Here is a 19,235-nt window from a genome sequence, read left to right on the forward strand (position 1 = left end):
TTAAAACATGGAATTGGAAACACAGGGAAGCCAGGGCAGATGATCCCCTCAGGACCAGTGGTGTGAGTGGTGATACTGGGAGGACATAGGGAGGGTGGGTTGGAAAGGGGGAACCTATTTCAAGTATCTATATGTGACTTCCTCCCTGGGGGATATACAACAGAAAAGTGGGGGAAGGGAGACATGGGACAGAGCAAGATATGACAAAATAATTATAAATTATCAAGGGTTCATGAGGGAGGGGGTTTGGGAGGGTGGGGAGAGGACCTCATGTCAGAGGTTTGGGTGGAGAGCAAATGTTTGAGAATGATGAGGGCAACGAATGTACAGATGTGCTTTACACAATTGATGTATGTATGGATTGGGATAGGAGTTTTATGAGCCTCTAATAAAATGCTTTAAAAAAAACAACAGCAATTTTCATTTATCTCCACCCCTATCATTAGACTTTTTAATCCTTGTTTAGAGATGCTGTCTTTAATTTTAGTTGCCATCAAATCAATCACAATTCAGAAAGATCTCATGTGCTACAGAGTAGAACTTCTGCAGGACTTTTATTTACATGGTACCACTGTGTAGTTTTGATCTATGAAGTTGTGTGTTAGCATCAATTCTTTCTACCACTGAGATAATTTATTTAAAGACTGGAAAAATCAAACCTTTTAATAGCTTTGTTTATATTTGTAATATGTCGCTATTTTCAAATTGTTGCTTATTTCATATATAAACGTGCTTTCATTATATAATGTGTGTTATCCAGGGTTGGCTAGAGAAACAAATCCAGTGACACTCATCCACTTTCATATAGCTTCAATTTGACATAAAATTGTCAATTTGAATCACATTTTTTAATCTGGTAAGATTAGGAATTTTGATTTGGAATGAAATGCAATAGGATTGTTCCCATTGAAATTAATAGATTATTTTTTTAACCATTCACTGCCTCCTTACTTGGCAGCAGACTTGTCAGGAGCACACATAAAGACATTGAAAATAAGATTCTTATAGATCAATATTTACATTAGTTTGAGCAATTGACATGGGTTTCTCGGGAACCTCGTCAGTGCATCCTTCACATCCTTGTTCCTGAGGCTATAAATGAGGGGAATTCAGCATTGGTATTACTAGGGTATAAAATACTGAAGCCATTTTATCAGTATCTAATGACCGGTTGTTCCTTGGTTGCAAATACATGAAAAGCAGAGTTCCGTAGAACACAGTGACTGCCATCATATGAGAAGCACAGGTGGAAAAAGATTTTTGTCTCCCCTCTGAGGACTGTATCCTCAAAATGGCCAGGACAATGTTGAAGTAGGATACTAGAACAATGATCTGAGAGGAAAACAAATTGATCCCTGACAAAATAAACACTACCGTTTCTGGAATGTAGGTATCTGAACAAGACAATGCCATCAAAGGGACATTATCGCAGTAGAAATGATTGATTACATTGGAAGAGCAGTAAGACACAGAGAACACACAAGAAGAGACCGTCAGTGCTGTAGTCAAACTGTAGAGGTATGTGAGGGACAGTAACAGAAGGCAGATCTGTCGAGACACCACCACCATGTAGAGCAGGGGTTTACATATGGCCATGTAGCGGTCATAGGCCATTGCAACCAGCATGAAAATCTCAGCCACAATGAAGACTAAGAATCCACCCAGTTGAGCTGCACAGCAGTAGTAGGAGATGGCTTTCTTCTTAAGCCAGAAATTGACCAGCATTTTTGGAGCAATGACCGTGGAATTGCCGAGATTGATGATAGCCAAGTGTCGAAGGAAAAAGTACATGGGGGTTTGAAGCCGAGAATCTACAGAGGTGAGGGTGATGATGCCCAGGTTCCCTGCTACCGTCAGCCCATAGATCACTAGAAAGACAAAGAACAGGGGGATCTGGAGCTCTGGATGATCGGAGAGTCCCATGAGAATGAACTCAGTCACCCTGGTAAGATTGCCTGGAACCATTCCTTGTGTTATTTTTGTCTTTAAACAGGGAAAATAGAAAAAGATTAATAGTAACATGAATTTTGTTGTCCAAGAGTTACTCTTATTTAAAGTTTCATTTATAATCAATTTAGTTTTTCTACAAACAGAACATTAAGGTCTTGTTTTTAATTGTCATCTTTTTTATTGTACGTTATAGAAACACAATTTAACCAGAGATCTATTGAATTTTGCGCTTAGAATTGTTTGCTAAAACTGTGTATTTATTCAATGTTTTCTATAGCTTCCATATTGAGTTTTAAATATATATAATAGTGCATATGTAGGCATACTTTTCTGATGATATTGAATAAGATATATATTTTATCTTCTCCACTGTTTCCAGTAATAACAATAACTTTTAAAGGAGTTACTGTTGATGAGTTGGAATGAACTCCATCCATCTTCTTAATTAACAGTCACCTGCTTCCCCTCCATTTCACCCTATGGAATCATCCCTGGATACTTTACGTATTTCAATAAATCATGGAAAGCACTTCTGGAACCCTGTTTTCCCTTTAACAGATTTTACCGCATTCTTCTATTTCAGATATCCACTGATAGGGCTACATCTCAATACTATGTCCATTGTAGTTGCAGGAGGACTACATTCTTTCTTAACCACCTTTTATTCTTCTACCAAGCACCCCAGATCAATCACTGTGACTTGTTCACAGATTGTTTTCTATGATTCATTTTAGCCTACATGCTTCCATTTGATACTGTATTCTTCTTTTACCTAACCTGTATGGAATTTGGTTCTGTGGTTCATTTTTTCATTATTATAATTTTGATTGATTAAGGTGCTATCATTGTACTCTTATAGAGAAATGAGTAGGCTGGAATGCTACTATGCACTCCAGGCCCATTATGTGCGCCTTCATTTGTCAATTGCTGTCTGGTAGATTCCTACACTCGGTGCTCCAACGGCCTTCAAATCAGAATTAGATTGCTAGTTCTCTTCTTTGACTAGTTTTGAGCAGCTCGCCTTTCAGCCAATAGAGGAGGACGTATTCTTTTGTGCTGCCCATAGAGTCCCATTATGTTCCTAGAACTCAGCTGAATTCTTTGCGATGGCTATCACACTATTCTGCATTAGAATTTTAGGAGATGTAAAGAGTTCCATATCTAAGGAGTAAAGTGAATGAGGTTCAATGAAGTTTAGTTACTCAGAATCTACATAGGATGTAAAATGGAAAAAAGCCTTATGCTAAATGTATAATTTTAATTGTTTTTAATTCTTTTTTTGGGGGGAGGGTGTTACTCTGTTACTGTTAATACTGTTTGATTTCACCAAGTACTAGCGCTGTGCTTTTGATCAAAGAGTGATATTTTTGCATTTGCAGATTAGATGGCATCCTGCACACATACAGGTTAATGAGAACAAAGCCTGGTGTGTCATGATTTCAAAAGAGATGTTGTCTGTAGGCATTGGTTGGTATGATTAATATTTTATTGTCAAATTTTATTATTAGTTTGCTTTTGAAGATTTTGTATGTTTTATGTGTCTGGATGATTCCTTTATTTGTTGCTAGTCTTTTTTAACATTTTATTTCAGCACTGGCTTCAGTCCAATTGAAGAGTCTTGCAGTTAAAAGACAAATAGCAATTGAAGCATAGTTTTCTAGATATAAAATGAGTGGCACTCATCGTGTAGTGGGTAAGTGTGCCACAGCTGATTAAAAGCTTCACTGTTCGAAACCACGAATTCTTCCACTGGAGGAAGATGTGGCAGTTGGTTTCCATAATGAGGGAAAATCTATGCAGCAATTCTACTCTGTCCTACAGGTTCACTATGAGTCAGAATTCAATTAAACAGCAATACCTTGGTTTGAGGATTTTTTCCTATTAGGGTCTACGCAAAACACTTTACCATTATATATTTAATTTTATGTTTCATAAAACAAAATATGTTCGTTCACAAACATGAATCTCCCAAATGTGTTCTTGTTTCTTTGTTTTCCATGGAAAGGTACTTTTTCTTAAACTAAATATATTTCTGATTGACTAATCCAATTGTGTTGTGCCAACTCTTCCATGACTATTGTCTCCTACCATGAAACCAAAAGGAATGACAGTTTTATAAATAAGTTAAGCTTACCCTAGAAACCCTCATGGCCCCACTCACTCTGATCAAAAGAGTTCCTATTTGCTTGCTATGCATAATGCTCCTCAATTCATGGCTCTAAAATATATTTCATAAACATAACCTTCCCAAGAGCTAGAATATCAAAGTTTCAATTATTGATGGTCTACTCTACATTGTATAACTCATTGTGTGTAGGGAGTTTGCTTACATACATTTACTATTCTAATTTGATTTTATTCCCATGCTCTACTGGTGTATAACTGATGGCGAGAGGGTTAGAATTATTATTTTATGTATGAGTACATGTCAGAAAATACCGTTTCTGTAAAATAGCCCCAATTGTATCTCTCTCTTTTTTAAACTGATGTTTATCTGATTTAGCATTCATCCCTTAAAATATTATTTTGTCTATCAATAACTTTAATTTTTGAAATAGACACTTTTTATAGATATATTCACATAATAATTTGTCAGTAAGCAAATTTTGGGAACAATATACCTAATGCTAATTCTTTTTTTGGAAAATCATTTTACTGGGGGCTCAGACAGCTCTTTTTACAATATATCCATCCATCCATGGTGTCAAGCACATCTGTACATTTGTTGCCATCGTCATTTTCAAAACATTTTCTTTCTACTTGAGCCCTTGGTATCAGCTCCTCATTTTTCTCCCTCCCTCCCCCATTCACGCTCCCTCACAAATCCTTGATAATTTATAAATTATTATTATTTTTCCATGTCTTACACTGACCAATGTCTCCCTTCTTTTAATGATCCTTGCTTACTTTCAAAGGTGTCATAATAAAAATGGTATTTCCAGCTCGTCTCAAACAGCTTCTGAGCTGATCGACAGAGTCTAATTCCATTTAACTTAAATGGAGGTGTGTTGTGGGAGGAAATTACTCTTCAGGAAGAGTTCTGTGTCTGCAGCAACAGAGCCCAACTGTGAGCAGCAGGAAAGCCCTCTTTTCTAGATGATGCAAAATCAGGAAGGAACACCATCTGAATTTTGTTGACTCTAAGTCATTTTGTAGATCTTTCTTGGAAACATTGAATCTCATATTTCAGAGACACAAAATATATTTCTTTTCTAGTATAGATGAAAGACCAAAGCAAAGCCATTGCTGTCAAGTCAATTCTGACCTAGAGTAACTCTACAGAGCAGAGAGCAACTGCTCTGTAGCTTGCTGAGGCTGTACTAGTTATGGAAGCAGAACTTTCTCTGCCAGAGTTCAAGTTACTGAAATTTCAGTTAGCAGCTGAACCTTTAACCACTGTGACACCACTGCTCTTAGCTGCAATAATGTGCCCCCTAACACTCTCACCTGTTCTGCATATTCTAGGGCAAAAAGGTTTCTCTTCATACCCAGATAATATATACCAAATAGATGGATATTGATTATTTTGTATTTCTCTGGAGAGTACAAACTTTCGATATATAAAGAATGTCTCCTCCTTCCTTTTTATACTCATAGAACTCTTATCTCTTTGATCCTTTAGCATGTATGTGAACTCCATGCCTCAATAGCAATCTTTCATTACTATTTTAAAAACAGTTCCCAGTTGCTCTCTGTGCAAGATACATATACTTAGACACGGATATCCACCGCACACACATACATATGCATGCATGCATCCCTGTTTGATGAAATATGATCACATTCACTGCTTTAGACTATGACTAAGAATCAACTATATGCTTCAGGCTCCCCCACATCATTGCATGTCCTGGTCTTGCATCTGCACTGGAATAAATTATGGCACATAATTACTATCATTCTTTTTATATCAAAATCCTAATGCTGCAAATATGAGAACATATTGCCAGTAGGGTTAAATAAACTAAAATTTCCCCAAAATGCTCAAAAAATTCCCAAACATGGACATCTACCTAAAGACCATTTGAAATTCTCATTTTCTTATCTCAGTGGTGCAACAGACTTTGCAGCTCATGTTTTGTGCTCCAGATTATTCAGGACCCAGTCACAGCTCGTGACTCTTGATCTTTGTACCCTCACTCTACCTGGTGGAAGACTATTCGGTAAAATGGATATCCTAAAATTATCCATTTTTTCCATATGCAAAAAGGCATTAGCTACATTGCCATTTCTTTAGATAATCAAATGGATCACTTTGATTTGTCTCTTTTTTTTTGGTTTGTTTGCTTACAGTTTCCTTTCAATGCGCAGCCTAATTTATCAGCAGGACTAGGGAACTGTTACTTGTTGTTCCGTGCCTGTCATTTCCATTGAGCACTTTGTGGGCAGGGATTGCCTTCACTGGCAAAAAAGGACTGAGAAGGAGTCACTGCACTTCGGAATCTGATTTGAATTGAAATAAGTTTCAAGACACTTAGTCACCACATCTAAACCTAGTGATAGGTAAAAAGCTCAGTGTAACCTACCTGTGCCAAGAGTTCTGCTGAGCACCACTCCTGCTTTTCCTGGAGTGTTTTACAAGCGACTGAGGTCTCTGAAGACCTTCAAGTTCATATGAACAGTAGACTAGAATTCCCAGATACATGTTGGAATCTCTGGGGAAAGAAAGACAAATGGAATGCTCATTAGGAAAGGCTCCACTAAACATTTCTCCCAAAGAATGGAAATATGCTGATATTCTAGGGAATTGCCTAGAGCTATCCAAAGGGAGATATTCAAGTCATCATTACACTGAATAACAAGTACACATAATGATTCCAACTTTTTTATTTTCCAAATGTAGGCTTATATTCTCTGGAAAATTCTCCCCAAAGAAACCCCAAAGGGTGCTATAAATGTGAATATTAAGGATAGAATTCAGCCCAAAGATTCCCCTCTGGTTTTAAGAACAAACCCTTGTGCATTCACTGCTGAATCAGATTACATACACCAAATTTTGAATGTGACAATTATAAAGAGACAGTCACTATTATTAAAATAGTCACTGTAGAAATCACATCTACTGTAATTTCTATTTTTGTTATTAATTTGAGTGGAATACATATATGTATTAAATCAATTGAAATCTGTTTCCAAAATATATGAAACATTATACTTCAATATCTATAACAATTCTCTCTCTCTTTCTCTCTGACACTTTCTAGCTTTATAAGAGAAGGGGATATGTATGTATATTTTCCTCTTTATTATCAGTTTCAAAGACAATGCCAAGGAAAGAAGAGATGCCCAAAAGATAGATGTTGACTAACTCAGTGACTGACGGAGTGAACGAATGAGTGAAATATGTATCCTAAAATCTGAAATCAAGCATCAGGATTTTATTTCCAATGCTATAGTAAAAATAAGATAATCACAAACGGATCTTAGTTGAACAGTTCGCCATATAGTGTTCGATTGTTGTGATCTTTGAGAAGATTTTATTTTTTCTGTAATTCTCTTTTTATTTATTTTTAATCATTTTATTGGGGGCTCATACAACTCTTAACACAATCCGCACATAAATCAATTGTGTAAACCACACTTATAGATTCGTTGCCCTCATCATTCTCAAAATACACTTTCCGCTTGGGTTATTTTTTATCTTTTCTTACACTGACCAGTGTCTCCCTTCACCTACTTTTCTGTTGCCCGTCCCCCAGAGAGGAAGTTATATGTAGATCCTTGTGATCCGTTCCCCCTTTCTACACCCCCTGCCCTCCCGGTATTGCCACTCTCACTGCTGGTCCTGAATGGTTCATCTGTCCTGGATTCCCTGTGTTTCCAATTCCCATCTGTACTGCTGTGCATCCTCTGGTCTAACCAGGTTTGCAAGGTAGAATTGGAATCATGATAGTTGCGGGGAGGAAGAATTTAAGAACTAGAGGAAGGTTCTGAGTCTCATTATTGCTACACTGAACCCTGAGTGACTCATCTCCTCTCCACTACCCCTCTGCAAGGGATGTCAGGTTGTCTACAGATGGGCATTGGGTTCCCATCACACGCTCCCCTCATTCACTATGATATGATATTGTCTCTCCACCTTTGGTGCTTGAAACATGGTTCCCTTGACCCTTCATGATCACACATGTTGGTGTGCTGCTTCCATGTGGGCTTTGTTGCTTCTGGGCTAGATGGCTGCTTGTTTACTTTCAAGCCTTTGAGACTCAGATGCTATATCTCTCGATAGCCAGGCACCATCAGCCTTCTTCACCACACTTACTTATGCACACGTTCATCTTCAGCATTTATGTGGGGAAGATGATCACACAATGATGGTTTTTGTCCTTTCGTGTCTGCTACCTGATCCCTTCAACACCTCGTGTTCACACAGGCTGGTGGTGTGCTTTTTCTCTGTGGGCTTTGTTGCTTCCAAGCCAGATGGCCGGCCACTTGTTTGCCTTCAAGTCTTTAAGACCCCATAAGCTATATCTTTTGATAGCCGGCACCGTCGGCTTTCTTCAACACGTTTCCTCATTCACATCTCTGTCTTCAGCGATCATGTCAGGAAGGTGGGTATCATGAAATGACCGTTCAGCTGAAGAAGGTGCTCTTGTATCAAGGGAATGCACACGAGGAGGCCCAATGTCCACCTGCTATCCTACTACTAAACCTATAAATATATGCACATATGTCTCCCATAATCATAAGTATATTTACATATGTACATGTCTGTATTTAGGCTTCTATGTATCTCCTTTGCCTCCTACTCCTTACCTCTATTTCCTTATGCTTTCCTCCTGTCCCACTACCCTGTTTAGCCTTCATTCTGGTTTCAGTAATTCCTCTCAGTTACCTTGCCCTTGGTCACTCCCTACCAGTCCTCCCATCCCCTCCCTCCACTGGTTTTGAACCACTCGTTGGTCTCTTGTCCCTGGGTTGGCCAACACCTCCGCCCTTCCCCCATCTCTCACGCTCTCATTTCCCTCCAGGACCATTGGTCCCGTTTTTATTTCTCACATTGCTTGTCCAGCCGATCTTATCTAGGTGGACCTGCAGATATAGTAATGTGTGCATAAAAATGCAGATGGCTTTGACAGCACCAAAGTGACACATAAGAACATGACATTGACAGCAGCAACACCGACACACTAACAAACAAAAAAGCCACTGACACAAAATTTTAAAAAAGAGAAAAAAAGCAAAAAAACATACCAAAAAAAGCCAAAACCCAAACCTTTTAGTAGTTCGAGGTCTGTTTGCTGACCTTTAGGAGTGTTTTCCAGACGACTGATGGGGTGCCACATCCTGGCCCCAAAGTCCATCCTTCATACTCACTTGGGACCTCCTTGCTCTGCTTCCCCCACTGCTCCATTGCACATCCCAGTGTTTTGCCTCAGTGTGGTGGGGTCAGCTCAGTTGCATATCCCACACTGTGTCTCCGGTGCTGTTCTGTGCAGGGCCATGGGTCAGAGCAGTATGTCGCATCTCACCGTGGGGCCGGCTATATGGTCCTCTCTGTACATTGGACCCTCCGAGGTGGACTATTGTCCTCTGAGCTTGGTGGGCCCTGGTGTTCTCCGCTCCGTTCTTCCTTCTTCCTTTGCTTCAGCTTCCTTCTGGGTGTGGTGTGGTAGGTCAGTTCCTTTCCCACACCAGATGATCTATTTTCATTTTCTTTGGTATTCCCTTTCTTGGTGGGGATCGGGATAATTCTGGTTCGGGCCAGCTTATGATCACGTCTCTTTGTGTATTCCTCCACATGTTGCGTTGTCCTCCTGGTTTGGCTTGTCATGGTGAGGTCTGTATGCACGTTCCAGTTCTGTGGAGGCACAACCAATACTCTCCCCCTGGGTGGTTTAGTGCCCTGTTCCCCCCCGGTGCCATCCACTCAGTTTCTTCCCACCCTTCTCCCTCCACCTGCCCCCTTCCCCTTCTTTATGTTGGGCTCTCATGTACCTCCCTAGGTGTGGCTCTCCTCCCTCCAACTATCTCTGCTTCCACCCGTTTATTGCAAAATAGGTATTTATTTTTCTATTCCTGGCATGCTGATTGCACTTGCCTCAGCGGACTCATGTTATACTTGTCCTTTCGAGCTTGACTTACATCGCTTAACATGATTCCTTCCAGCTCTTCCCACAAAACGTGTTTCATGTGATTGTCTGTGCTTTTCAGTGCTGCATAATACTCCATTGTGTGTATGTGTCAGAGTTTGCTAATCCACTCATCTATCGATGGAAACTTAGGCTGTTTCCAAGTCTTTGTGATTGTGAATTGTGCCGCAATAAACATTGGAGCGCAGATGATTGGTCATGTTTTATTTGTTGCTTCCACCGGGTATATACCCAGTAGAGGGATGACTGGATCACAAGGTCGATCAGTTTCCATTTTCTTTAAGTATCTCCAGATTGCTTTCCACACGACAACCAGCAGTGGATGAGGGTTCCTACTTCACCACAGCCCCTCCACACTTGTTGCTCTCTGATTTGCTGACTTGGGCTAGCCTCAGGGGTGTTAGGTGGCAGCTCACGGTTGTTTTGATTTGCATTTCTCTTATGGCTAATGACCTGGAACACTTCCTCATATGCTTATTGGCCATATGGGTCTCCTCCCTAGTGAAAGTTCTTTTCAGTTTTTTGCCCTCTTCCTTAGGGTGTTAAATGTTTTCCTCTTATTGCAGATCATGATGGTGTTGTAGATTTTAGTAATGAGCCCTTTGTTCGATGTGTCATTACTAAAAGTCCTTTCCCAGTCTGTGGGTTGTCTTGTTATCCTTCTGGTGAAGTCTTTTGAAGTGCATTGGTGCTTTATTCTTATTAAATTCCATTTGTAGATTTCCAGTTCACCTGTGTGTGTACCCTTCCTTATTGCAGTGAGCCTATGAGTTCCCTGGGCCAGTACTCTGAGCTGAGTCTCAATCCCCTCCTTGTTGGTCCTGATGGTTTGGGGTTTAACTTCTAGGTCTGTGATCCACCTTGAGTTTATTCTTTTGAATGGGTTGGGGTAAACATCTTGTTTCATCTTTCTACATGTGGCTATCCATTGTTTCCTGCACCACTTGTTAAAAAGAGCATCTGCTTCCCACTTGATGGTTTGGGATCCTTGTCAAAGATCAGTTGACTATATGCTGATGGTTTTATTCTTGGGCTTTCTATTCTTTTCTAATTCTCTGAGTGTCTGTCGTTGTGCCAGTATCACACTGCTTTGACCACTGTAGCTGTGCAATAGGTATTAAAATCAGTTAAGGGGAGTTCTCCAACTGTGCCATTCTTATTGAGGAGTTCTCTCCTAATTCTGTTTTTTTCCCCTCTCCATATGAAATTGGTGGTCAGTTTTTCCAATTCTTTGAAGAAGGTTGATGGTATCTGAATTGGTATAGCATTGAACTTGTAAAGTGCTTTAGATAGGATTGTCATCTTTACCATGTTAAGCCTTCCAATCCACGAGCAGGGGATTTTCTTCCATTTGTGGAGGTCATTTATGGTTTCCTGTAGTAGGGTCTTTCCTTGTATAGGTCTTTAGTAATTTTTGTTAAATATATTCCTAGGTATTTCAGTTTGTTCTTAGCTACTGTGAAGGCTACTTCCTTCTTAATCCCTGTTCCATGGTCCTATCCGATGTGTATAGAAAACCTACTGACTTCTGTTTATTGATCTTGTATCCTGCCCCTCTTCCATATTTCTCTATCACTGTAAGTACTCCAGCTGAGGAGCTTTTGGGGTTTTCAATGTGCAGGCTCATGTCGTCTGCAAATAATGATAATTTCACCTCCTCCTCTCCCATTTGAATCCCTGTGATGTCCTTCTGCTGTCTTATGTTGTTAGCCAGAACGTCTGAAATGATATTGAATAGAAGTGGGGACAGGGGGCATTCTTGTCTTGTACTCTTTTTTGCAGTGGGATTTTTTTTTTGGTCTCTTCTCCATTTACTATGATGTTGGTCTTTGACCTTTCACAGATAGCTTGTATCAGCTTGAGGAACTTACCTTCCAATCCTATCTTCATGAGTGTCTTGATTAGGAATGCTTGTGGGAGTTGTCAAATGTTTTTTCTGCATCTACGGATATTATCATATGGTTTTTATCCTTTTTCTTCTCGATTTGGTGTATAATGTTGATTGATTTTCAGATGTTAAACCATCCTTGCATCCCTGGGATGAATCCTACCTGGTCGTGGTGGATGATATGTTTTATTTACCTATACCTGTGGGGTCTTTTCCCTGTTTGGGTATCAAAGTAATGCTGGCTTCATAAAATGAGTTTGGGAGTTTGCCATCCTTTTCTATGCTATGGAATACTTTGTGAAGGATCTGTGTCAACTCTTCCCTGAATGCTTGGTAGAATTTTGCTCTGAAGCCATCTGGCCCTGGGGCTTTTTTTGGTGGTAGTTTCCTGATGATCCTCTATTTCTTCTTTCGCTATGAGTTTGTTGAGTTTCTTGATCTCGATAATCTAAGGAGAGTTGTTTTTCTAAATATTTATCCATCTCCTCTATATTTCTGAATTCACTAGAATACAGACCTTCATAGTACTTTGTGATTATCCTTTTAATCTCATTGGGGTCTGTTGTTATTGCCCTTGTTTCAACCCCCATCCTGGCTATTCATGATTGCTCCTTTCGAGCCTTGGTAAGCTTTGCCAGAGGACTGTCAATTATGTTAATTCTTTCATAGAACCAGCTTCTAGCTACATTTATCTTTTGCATTGTTCTCTTTTCTTCCCACTGGTTTAATTCCACCCTGATTTTTATTATTTCTTTTCTCTTGCTATTGGAGGGGTTGTTCTACTGACTCTATAATAATTGTTGGAGATCAGGGTTATGAATGACTCTGGTTCAACAACAGCAAAAACAAAAGAAAAACATTGTCAATCATCCCCCCTGTGGTATAAAGAGATTGCATTGATAACATCTATAATTTATACAATGGCATAGAAATTAAGTACGGTTGATATGAAGAGTTTAGGTGAGTATAGTCCAACTGTGAACAGTAATCCATGCGTTGTTGCTTTGTACAGATTGCTTTCTTAATTATTGAGCTCTGTTTACATTGAGCATGGAGGTTAGTGTTAGGGGAAATTTTCTTGTACTACTTCTTACAAGGGCAGATCCTTGTCTACCAGATTAAAATCTGTTATATTAATGCAAGGGGAGCATTGCAGTACTAAATATATGTTGGTTCTGCATCCCTTTTAATTGGGCACATATTAAGTCAGGGGTCCCACCAAAGAATCAATAACCACCATTCCACAGTTTTGGGGTGGCCATTCGTTGCTTCTTCTTCAAAAGGAGTATTTCAGTCCTAAATCCAAGGGTACAGGTGATTTTGAGGTAGGGTCCGTTCATTGAGTTGAGCTCCTATGTGAGTCCTTCTGGTGTGGCCCTTGGTGGATGACATGGTCCCTCTAAGGTCATCATAGTACTTAGCTCATGATGTGGTTCACTAAAGATTGGGTAGAAACATATTTGAAGTGTGTACCCAGGAACATAGAACAAGGTTTACACTCCCATTGGGTTCCCTACATTTATTGTTTATCCCTTCCAGATGTGAGGTTGCTCCACCCCATTTAGCCACCATACTCACCAACAAAATATCCGTGCCTGCTTTGAAATGTAGATGCGCCCCTCCTTTGGTCTTAACTTGGTTTTCCATTAAGGCTCTCCTCTCATCGTGTGGAGGGTCTGTTCATTTGTCACAATGTTGTCTCATTGTTGTATAGCATAAAGTGGGTGATCTAGAAAAGGGGTGCTCACACTTTTCCAGCATGCGAGCTGCTTATATAGTGATCAAGTCAAAATGATCTACTAATTACAAAAATGCAAAGCACATTTGTTTTTATTTATTTATTGCATTTATCCATAAATGCATTGAGAATTCTTTATTTGTACAATGTATACTTATGTACCTTGCATAACCACATGAGTTCATATTGAAAAACACAACACAATTAATTATGTACATTTTTGTCATTACCCGAGTTTACTCTGATGACTTGCACTGAATGGAATGAGCCAGGCATGCATAGTCCGTACAGTATCTGCTGACAGCCAGCAGCAAGTACATTTCCAAATTGTCATCAGTCATGGTGGAATGGTACTTGGACTTAATGATCTTTAAGTGGGAAAAGGTTGACTCACATAAATAAGTAGAGACAAATAATGCAGTCAAGGAGGTAGCACATTTTTTCATGTTTGGGTACTATCCCTCTGTAAGTTCCAGAACTGCTCATGCGCTCTGGATTTCAGCTGAATGTTGGCTTGTATTCTCAAAATGTCCCATTCCGCATGAAAGTGGTACATTTTTGTCTTCTTCCTTGGTCCAGCTCCTCCACTAATTTTAATATCCTTTTTTATGTTTAAGAGAAAAAAAACCAAGGTCTAAAAGTTGGGAATAACTTAGCTTGTCAGTTTTGCTGCACTTAGCGCAGTTGTTTTTGCATGTGTTTGAAACCTAAAATTGCATCTGATTGGCTGCGTTGTATATCAGTTAACTGACAGGAGTGATGATAGGCTTACATCTATTTTTTTAATGCCATGCAATCTCCCCACACTACATTTGCTATCGACTAGTAGATTGTGATAGACGTATTGATCACCCCCGATGTAGGAGTGACTCCTGCCAATGTGAGGTCTCTTCCTTTGAGGTGGGTTTCTATGAAATGCACATAAGGGGATGATGTATGATTCATCTCAGGAAGACAGAAGTTCTGTTCTTTTGTTTGGGAATTGGTTATTAAGGTTTGGTTAATTGATATTTCTCCTTATATTAGAGGAATATATATATAATATTTGTTTTTGTGATTGACTAAATTCACTCAGCATAATAGTTTTCAGGCTCTTTGTTTCTTCATGCTTTTATTACTGTGTTTTAGAGAGGCATAGTATTTCGTTGTATGTACCTTCATTTCTTTATTCATTCTTCCATATACAAGTGGGACTGGAGCTTCCTGGCATGTGTGGTAAATTACTTTACTCACTATTTATGCCTGCTCTAGGTTGTCCTAGTGTGTCTCCACACAGCTGAGTAGGTTGTGCTATTAGGAAGGTGGTAGTGCAAGGGTTTCAGACCAAAGCTCCATGGACTTAAGCTGAGAACCAAGCCTATTTGTGCTTAGACCCACCCCAGAGTGGTCACGTAGAGCGATGTCCCTGCAGCTCAGCTGGACAGTCACCCAAGCTAGCTCCTAGCCTTGGAAAACCAGTCAGGAGAGTTAGGGATCTGCACTTCACTTGCTTATGCCAAGGGCTGATGACAAAGGGCATGGTTGGAAGAGGACACCTGCAGGAATGACTGATCTTTTAATAAATTAGTGACTACTTACCTTTATGCTGAGGACCCCGAAGTCTGAAAGTGTAGTCTCTACCTCTCCATAGCCCCACTGCACTGGTTTCTGTGGAGTCCCTCCCGTGCGTGCTACTTGGTCACCATCTGGCTCCCACTCCAAGACTATAACCCTTTATCTGGAAGGTTTTCTTTGATATGTCCGAGTGGGTTAACGCCATCAACCTTTTAACATTATCTACCCAGGGCTGTCTTCATCTTAGGTAACCCTTACAGATAATTTTTCAGTGCTGTGTCTTTCTCCTGTTCTGCAGGAGAAAGAAGTTATAATCCGCTTCCATAAATGTTACTGCCACAAGAGCCCTTGTTGCTGTAAGTAAAAAAATGACTTGATGGCGGTGATGAGTTATTTATATTATAAGTTTTTATACATTATAATTCTTAAGTTTCTAATTATTTAAATCAAACTATACTTGATCAATATGTTTACTATAGTTTCAATTTCCCAGTACAGAGGGAGGCTTCAAAATTTCGATGGAAAATGGAAATAAAATACAAAAAAAATATTTTCTACACATATTTGAAGTACCCTTGGGCAGGTTAAAAGAAAGAAAACAAAAATATGCAAATTTAAATGATGTTATACACACATCTGTGTATTAAATATATATTTCTATATTGTAATACTGAAATATTTCTTTAGTACCATAATTTTTAGTCCTGAAAATATACTTTATTGAGAAACCAGTTTTTTGAAAACACTTTTTTCATTGCTTCTTTTACATCTTTGTTCCTCAAGCTATAGATGATGGGATTGAGCATGGTTATGAAAACAGTATAAAATATCGACACTATCATGTCATGTTCCAAAGCGTAGCTGGAACTTGGTCGCACATACATGAAGAGGATTGTCCCATGATAAATGGACACTCCAGTGAGGTGAGAGCCACAAGTGGAAAACACTTTTCGTCTTCCCTCAGCAGAGCGAATCCTCAGAATGGCCAACAAAATGAAGCCATAGGAAACCAGGACAATCAAGATGGTGACTATCTCAATAGAACCCACAAAGTAGAAGAGGAGAAGTTGGTTGACGTGCGTGTCAGAACAGGAGATGGCGAGAACTGGGGGGATATCACAAAAGACATGTCTAATTTCATTGGATGCACAGAAGGAGAGGCTGAAAGTTGCAACTGTGTGCAAAGTGCCATGCAGAACGCCACCAACAAACGAAGCCGTGATGAGTGGCACATAGACTCTGGGTGACATGTGAACGGCATACAGAAGTGGGTTGTAGATGGCTACGTAGCGATCATAAGCCATTGCTGCCAAGAGAAAGCACTCTGTGGTCCCACAAGTGACAGCGAGAAACATCTGTGTTGCACATCCAAGGAAGGAAATGGCTTTACTGTCTGACATAAAATCTACTAACATGTTTGGGGTAATTATGGAGGAAAAGCAGGCATCCAAGAAAGATAATATACTCAGGAAATAGTACATGGGATTGTGGAGCTGGGAGTCCCCAATGACCAATACAACCAATCCTAAATTCCCAATTAGAGTAAAAAGATATATTGCTAGAAATACAAAAAATAAGATTACCTGCAGTTCAAAATTGTTTGTGAAGCCCGTCAATATAAACATGGCGATTTCTGTGAAATTTTTCATATTGATTGTTCATGAAACAGACTTGAAAATATTAATGAAATCACAGCATGTATTTCCATGACAGGAATGAATAATAATGGAACTCTAAGGCATGTTTACCTTGTCTTCTTAGTGGCTTCTCATGTTGGTTCATGGAGAAACACATGATTTCCAAAGATTAATGTATAGGCAAGGACCAGACATTGGGTAATTCAATATCCTTTCCTGCAGAACAAATCAAAGGTAAAGACATATGCTCAATTTTTAGAATCATGTCAGTTCCAAAATAATTGGGTCTACTGGTTTATTTATTAAATCACATTATTAATTAAAATGCACTGGTTTAAATCATATTTCTAAATAATTGAGCAAACTGGTTTATTTAGTAACATCAGTTATTAATTAAAATATTTCTTCTCATGTCTAAACACTTGTGATAGTAGATCAATATACAGAATACTGAGACTTCTGGTGGTGTAGTGGTTACACTTTGGGCTGCTACCTGCAAGGTTAGTAGTTTGAAACCACCAACTGCTCTCTGGGAAAAAATGGAGGCTTTCTACTCCCGTAAATGTTACAGTCTCTGAAACCACACAGGCACCTCTATCCTGCCCTATAGGGTCACTGTGAGCTGGAATCAACTCAATAACAGTGAGTTTGTTGGTTGATTTATTGGTCAGATGGTCGGTTGTTTGGTTGGTTGATTGGACAGCACACTGGAATGAAACACTAGAATTTTAGGTTATTCATCCATTGTGTAATATTATTTGTGTAATCTTCTCACCTGTAGAATAAATTATTAATGCTTATCTCACAAGTCTGTGGTTAACACTGAGAAAGAAAAGCTAATGAAATTCCCTTTAGAATAATTTTATATAGAGAATATGCTGAATGGAGTTGGTCTGATTAAACGGCCTCATGCCAATATTGTAGCTGAAGGAGCCATGAAAGGATAGCTGTGTCTCATGTCATGTCTAGAACATGTCATGTCCTGTCATGTCATGTCTAGGACAATATCCAAACATCTGTCCTAGTTGGTTATCATAAACTGCTTCCTTACTGCAATAGGTAAGAAATTTGTGGGAGCAGCTGCAAACAGTATTTCCCTGGTAGTGTGTAAACAAAAACGGTATGGGCAGAGATATGGAACTAACTCTCAAGGCTATGAGAAATTCAAGTGTGGGAATAGCAAACTTGTCTGGGAACACTGCCAGTATTTAGTACATAAAAATAAAGCACTGTGGCTCATCAAGGCTGAAGTTTGTACCGTCTAGTCTACTTTGTGTTGCAGTCCTGTATTATCTCTCTCTGTGTGTATGTGTTTGTGTGTGTGTGTGTGTATGTGTGTGTGTTTGGTTCCATGTCCATTCTCCCTGCTCAAGCAACCAAGGCACCATTTGGCGCCCAACGAAGGACCGGAAAGGAACAGGAGCAGGGAGAACCCGAAAGGGAAGAGCCTCAGTGGTAAGCGGTGATCACTAGAGAGACTTTCGGAAGAAATAGAAGTAGGAAAAACCCGAAAAGGTTTGCCTCTGTGGTAAGTGAAAATCCACTAGAGGGACTTCGGAGTTAAATAATAAACTTGTGTAAAACAGGGAAGACAGAAAGGCAGCGTGTCTGTAATAACTAGAGGGACTTTCGCGGAGGGAAAAAGAAAAAAATAAATAAGGGGCATATGAAGGAGCCATGAAAGGAGAGCTGTGTCTCATGTCATGTATCGGTCTAGGACAGTACGCAAACATTTGTCCTAGTTGATTCTCATAAACTGCTTCCTTACTGCAAATGGTAAGGAATTTGTGGGAGCAGGCAAACAGTGTTTCCCTGGGAGTGAGTAAACAAAAACAGTATGGGCCAAGATACGGAACTCACTCTCAGGGTTATGAGAACTTCATATGTGGGAATACCAAACTTGTCTCGGGAACACTAGTATTTCGTACATAAAAATAAAGCGCTGCAGTCTGTCAAGGATGCAGTTTGTACCGTCTCTGTCTGTGTCTACTTCGTGCTGTAGTCCTGTATTGTGTGTGTGTGTGTGTGTGTGTGTGTGTCTGTTTGGTTCCATGCTCATTCTCCCTACTCAAGAAACCCCATCAGTAGCAGTTACTGAACTTCTCCCTGAATACTTTCAGTTTCAGAGTAACTATGGACTTTTGCAGGAAAGAGTCTATCAGCGTTTGGGTAGGGTGGAATTCACCACGACCTAGTTAAAAATGTAAGACCGTTTATATTTCAGTTACATAATTGTGGTCCTTCTTTTGGCGATACATGACTTTTTTACCATTTGTAACATGGATCTTTACAAGTTTTTCTACTTACTGAAATTTAAGAACTTATTGGAGAGTTGAAAAAAGAAATCAAGATCTTCAGTCTTGCAAAATATTTTCTCT

General features: G+C 39.5%; 2 protein-coding genes across 2 annotated transcripts; both read right to left on the reverse strand.

Annotated features, from left to right (window-relative positions):
- Nucleotides 1–1,092: 1,092 nt before the first annotated feature.
- Nucleotides 1,093–1,965, reverse strand: LOC142446415 (olfactory receptor 8J2-like). Its single transcript, XM_075548167.1, has one exon. The coding sequence runs from the start codon at nt 1,963–1,965 to the stop codon at nt 1,093–1,095; it is 873 nt and encodes a 290-aa protein (XP_075404282.1).
- Nucleotides 1,966–15,918: 13,953 nt separating this feature from the next.
- LOC142445702 (olfactory receptor 5T9-like) lies at nt 15,919–16,962 on the reverse strand. Its single transcript, XM_075547637.1, has one exon. The coding sequence runs from the start codon at nt 16,867–16,869 to the stop codon at nt 15,919–15,921; it is 951 nt and encodes a 316-aa protein (XP_075403752.1). The 5' UTR covers nt 16,870–16,962.
- Nucleotides 16,963–19,235: the final 2,273 nt, after the last annotated feature.

Source organism: Tenrec ecaudatus, chromosome 4 (assembly GCF_050624435.1).
Source record: "Tenrec ecaudatus isolate mTenEca1 chromosome 4, mTenEca1.hap1, whole genome shotgun sequence".
NCBI lineage: Eukaryota > Metazoa > Chordata > Mammalia > Afrosoricida > Tenrecidae > Tenrec > Tenrec ecaudatus.

Coding starts and splice junctions, on each gene's coding strand:
- LOC142446415 (XM_075548167.1), bottom strand. CDS start 1,965: ATGGTTCCAGGCAATCTTACCAGGGTGACTGAGTTCATTCTCATGGGA.
- LOC142445702 (XM_075547637.1), bottom strand. CDS start 16,869: ATGAAAAATTTCACAGAAATCGCCATGTTTATATTGACGGGCTTCACA.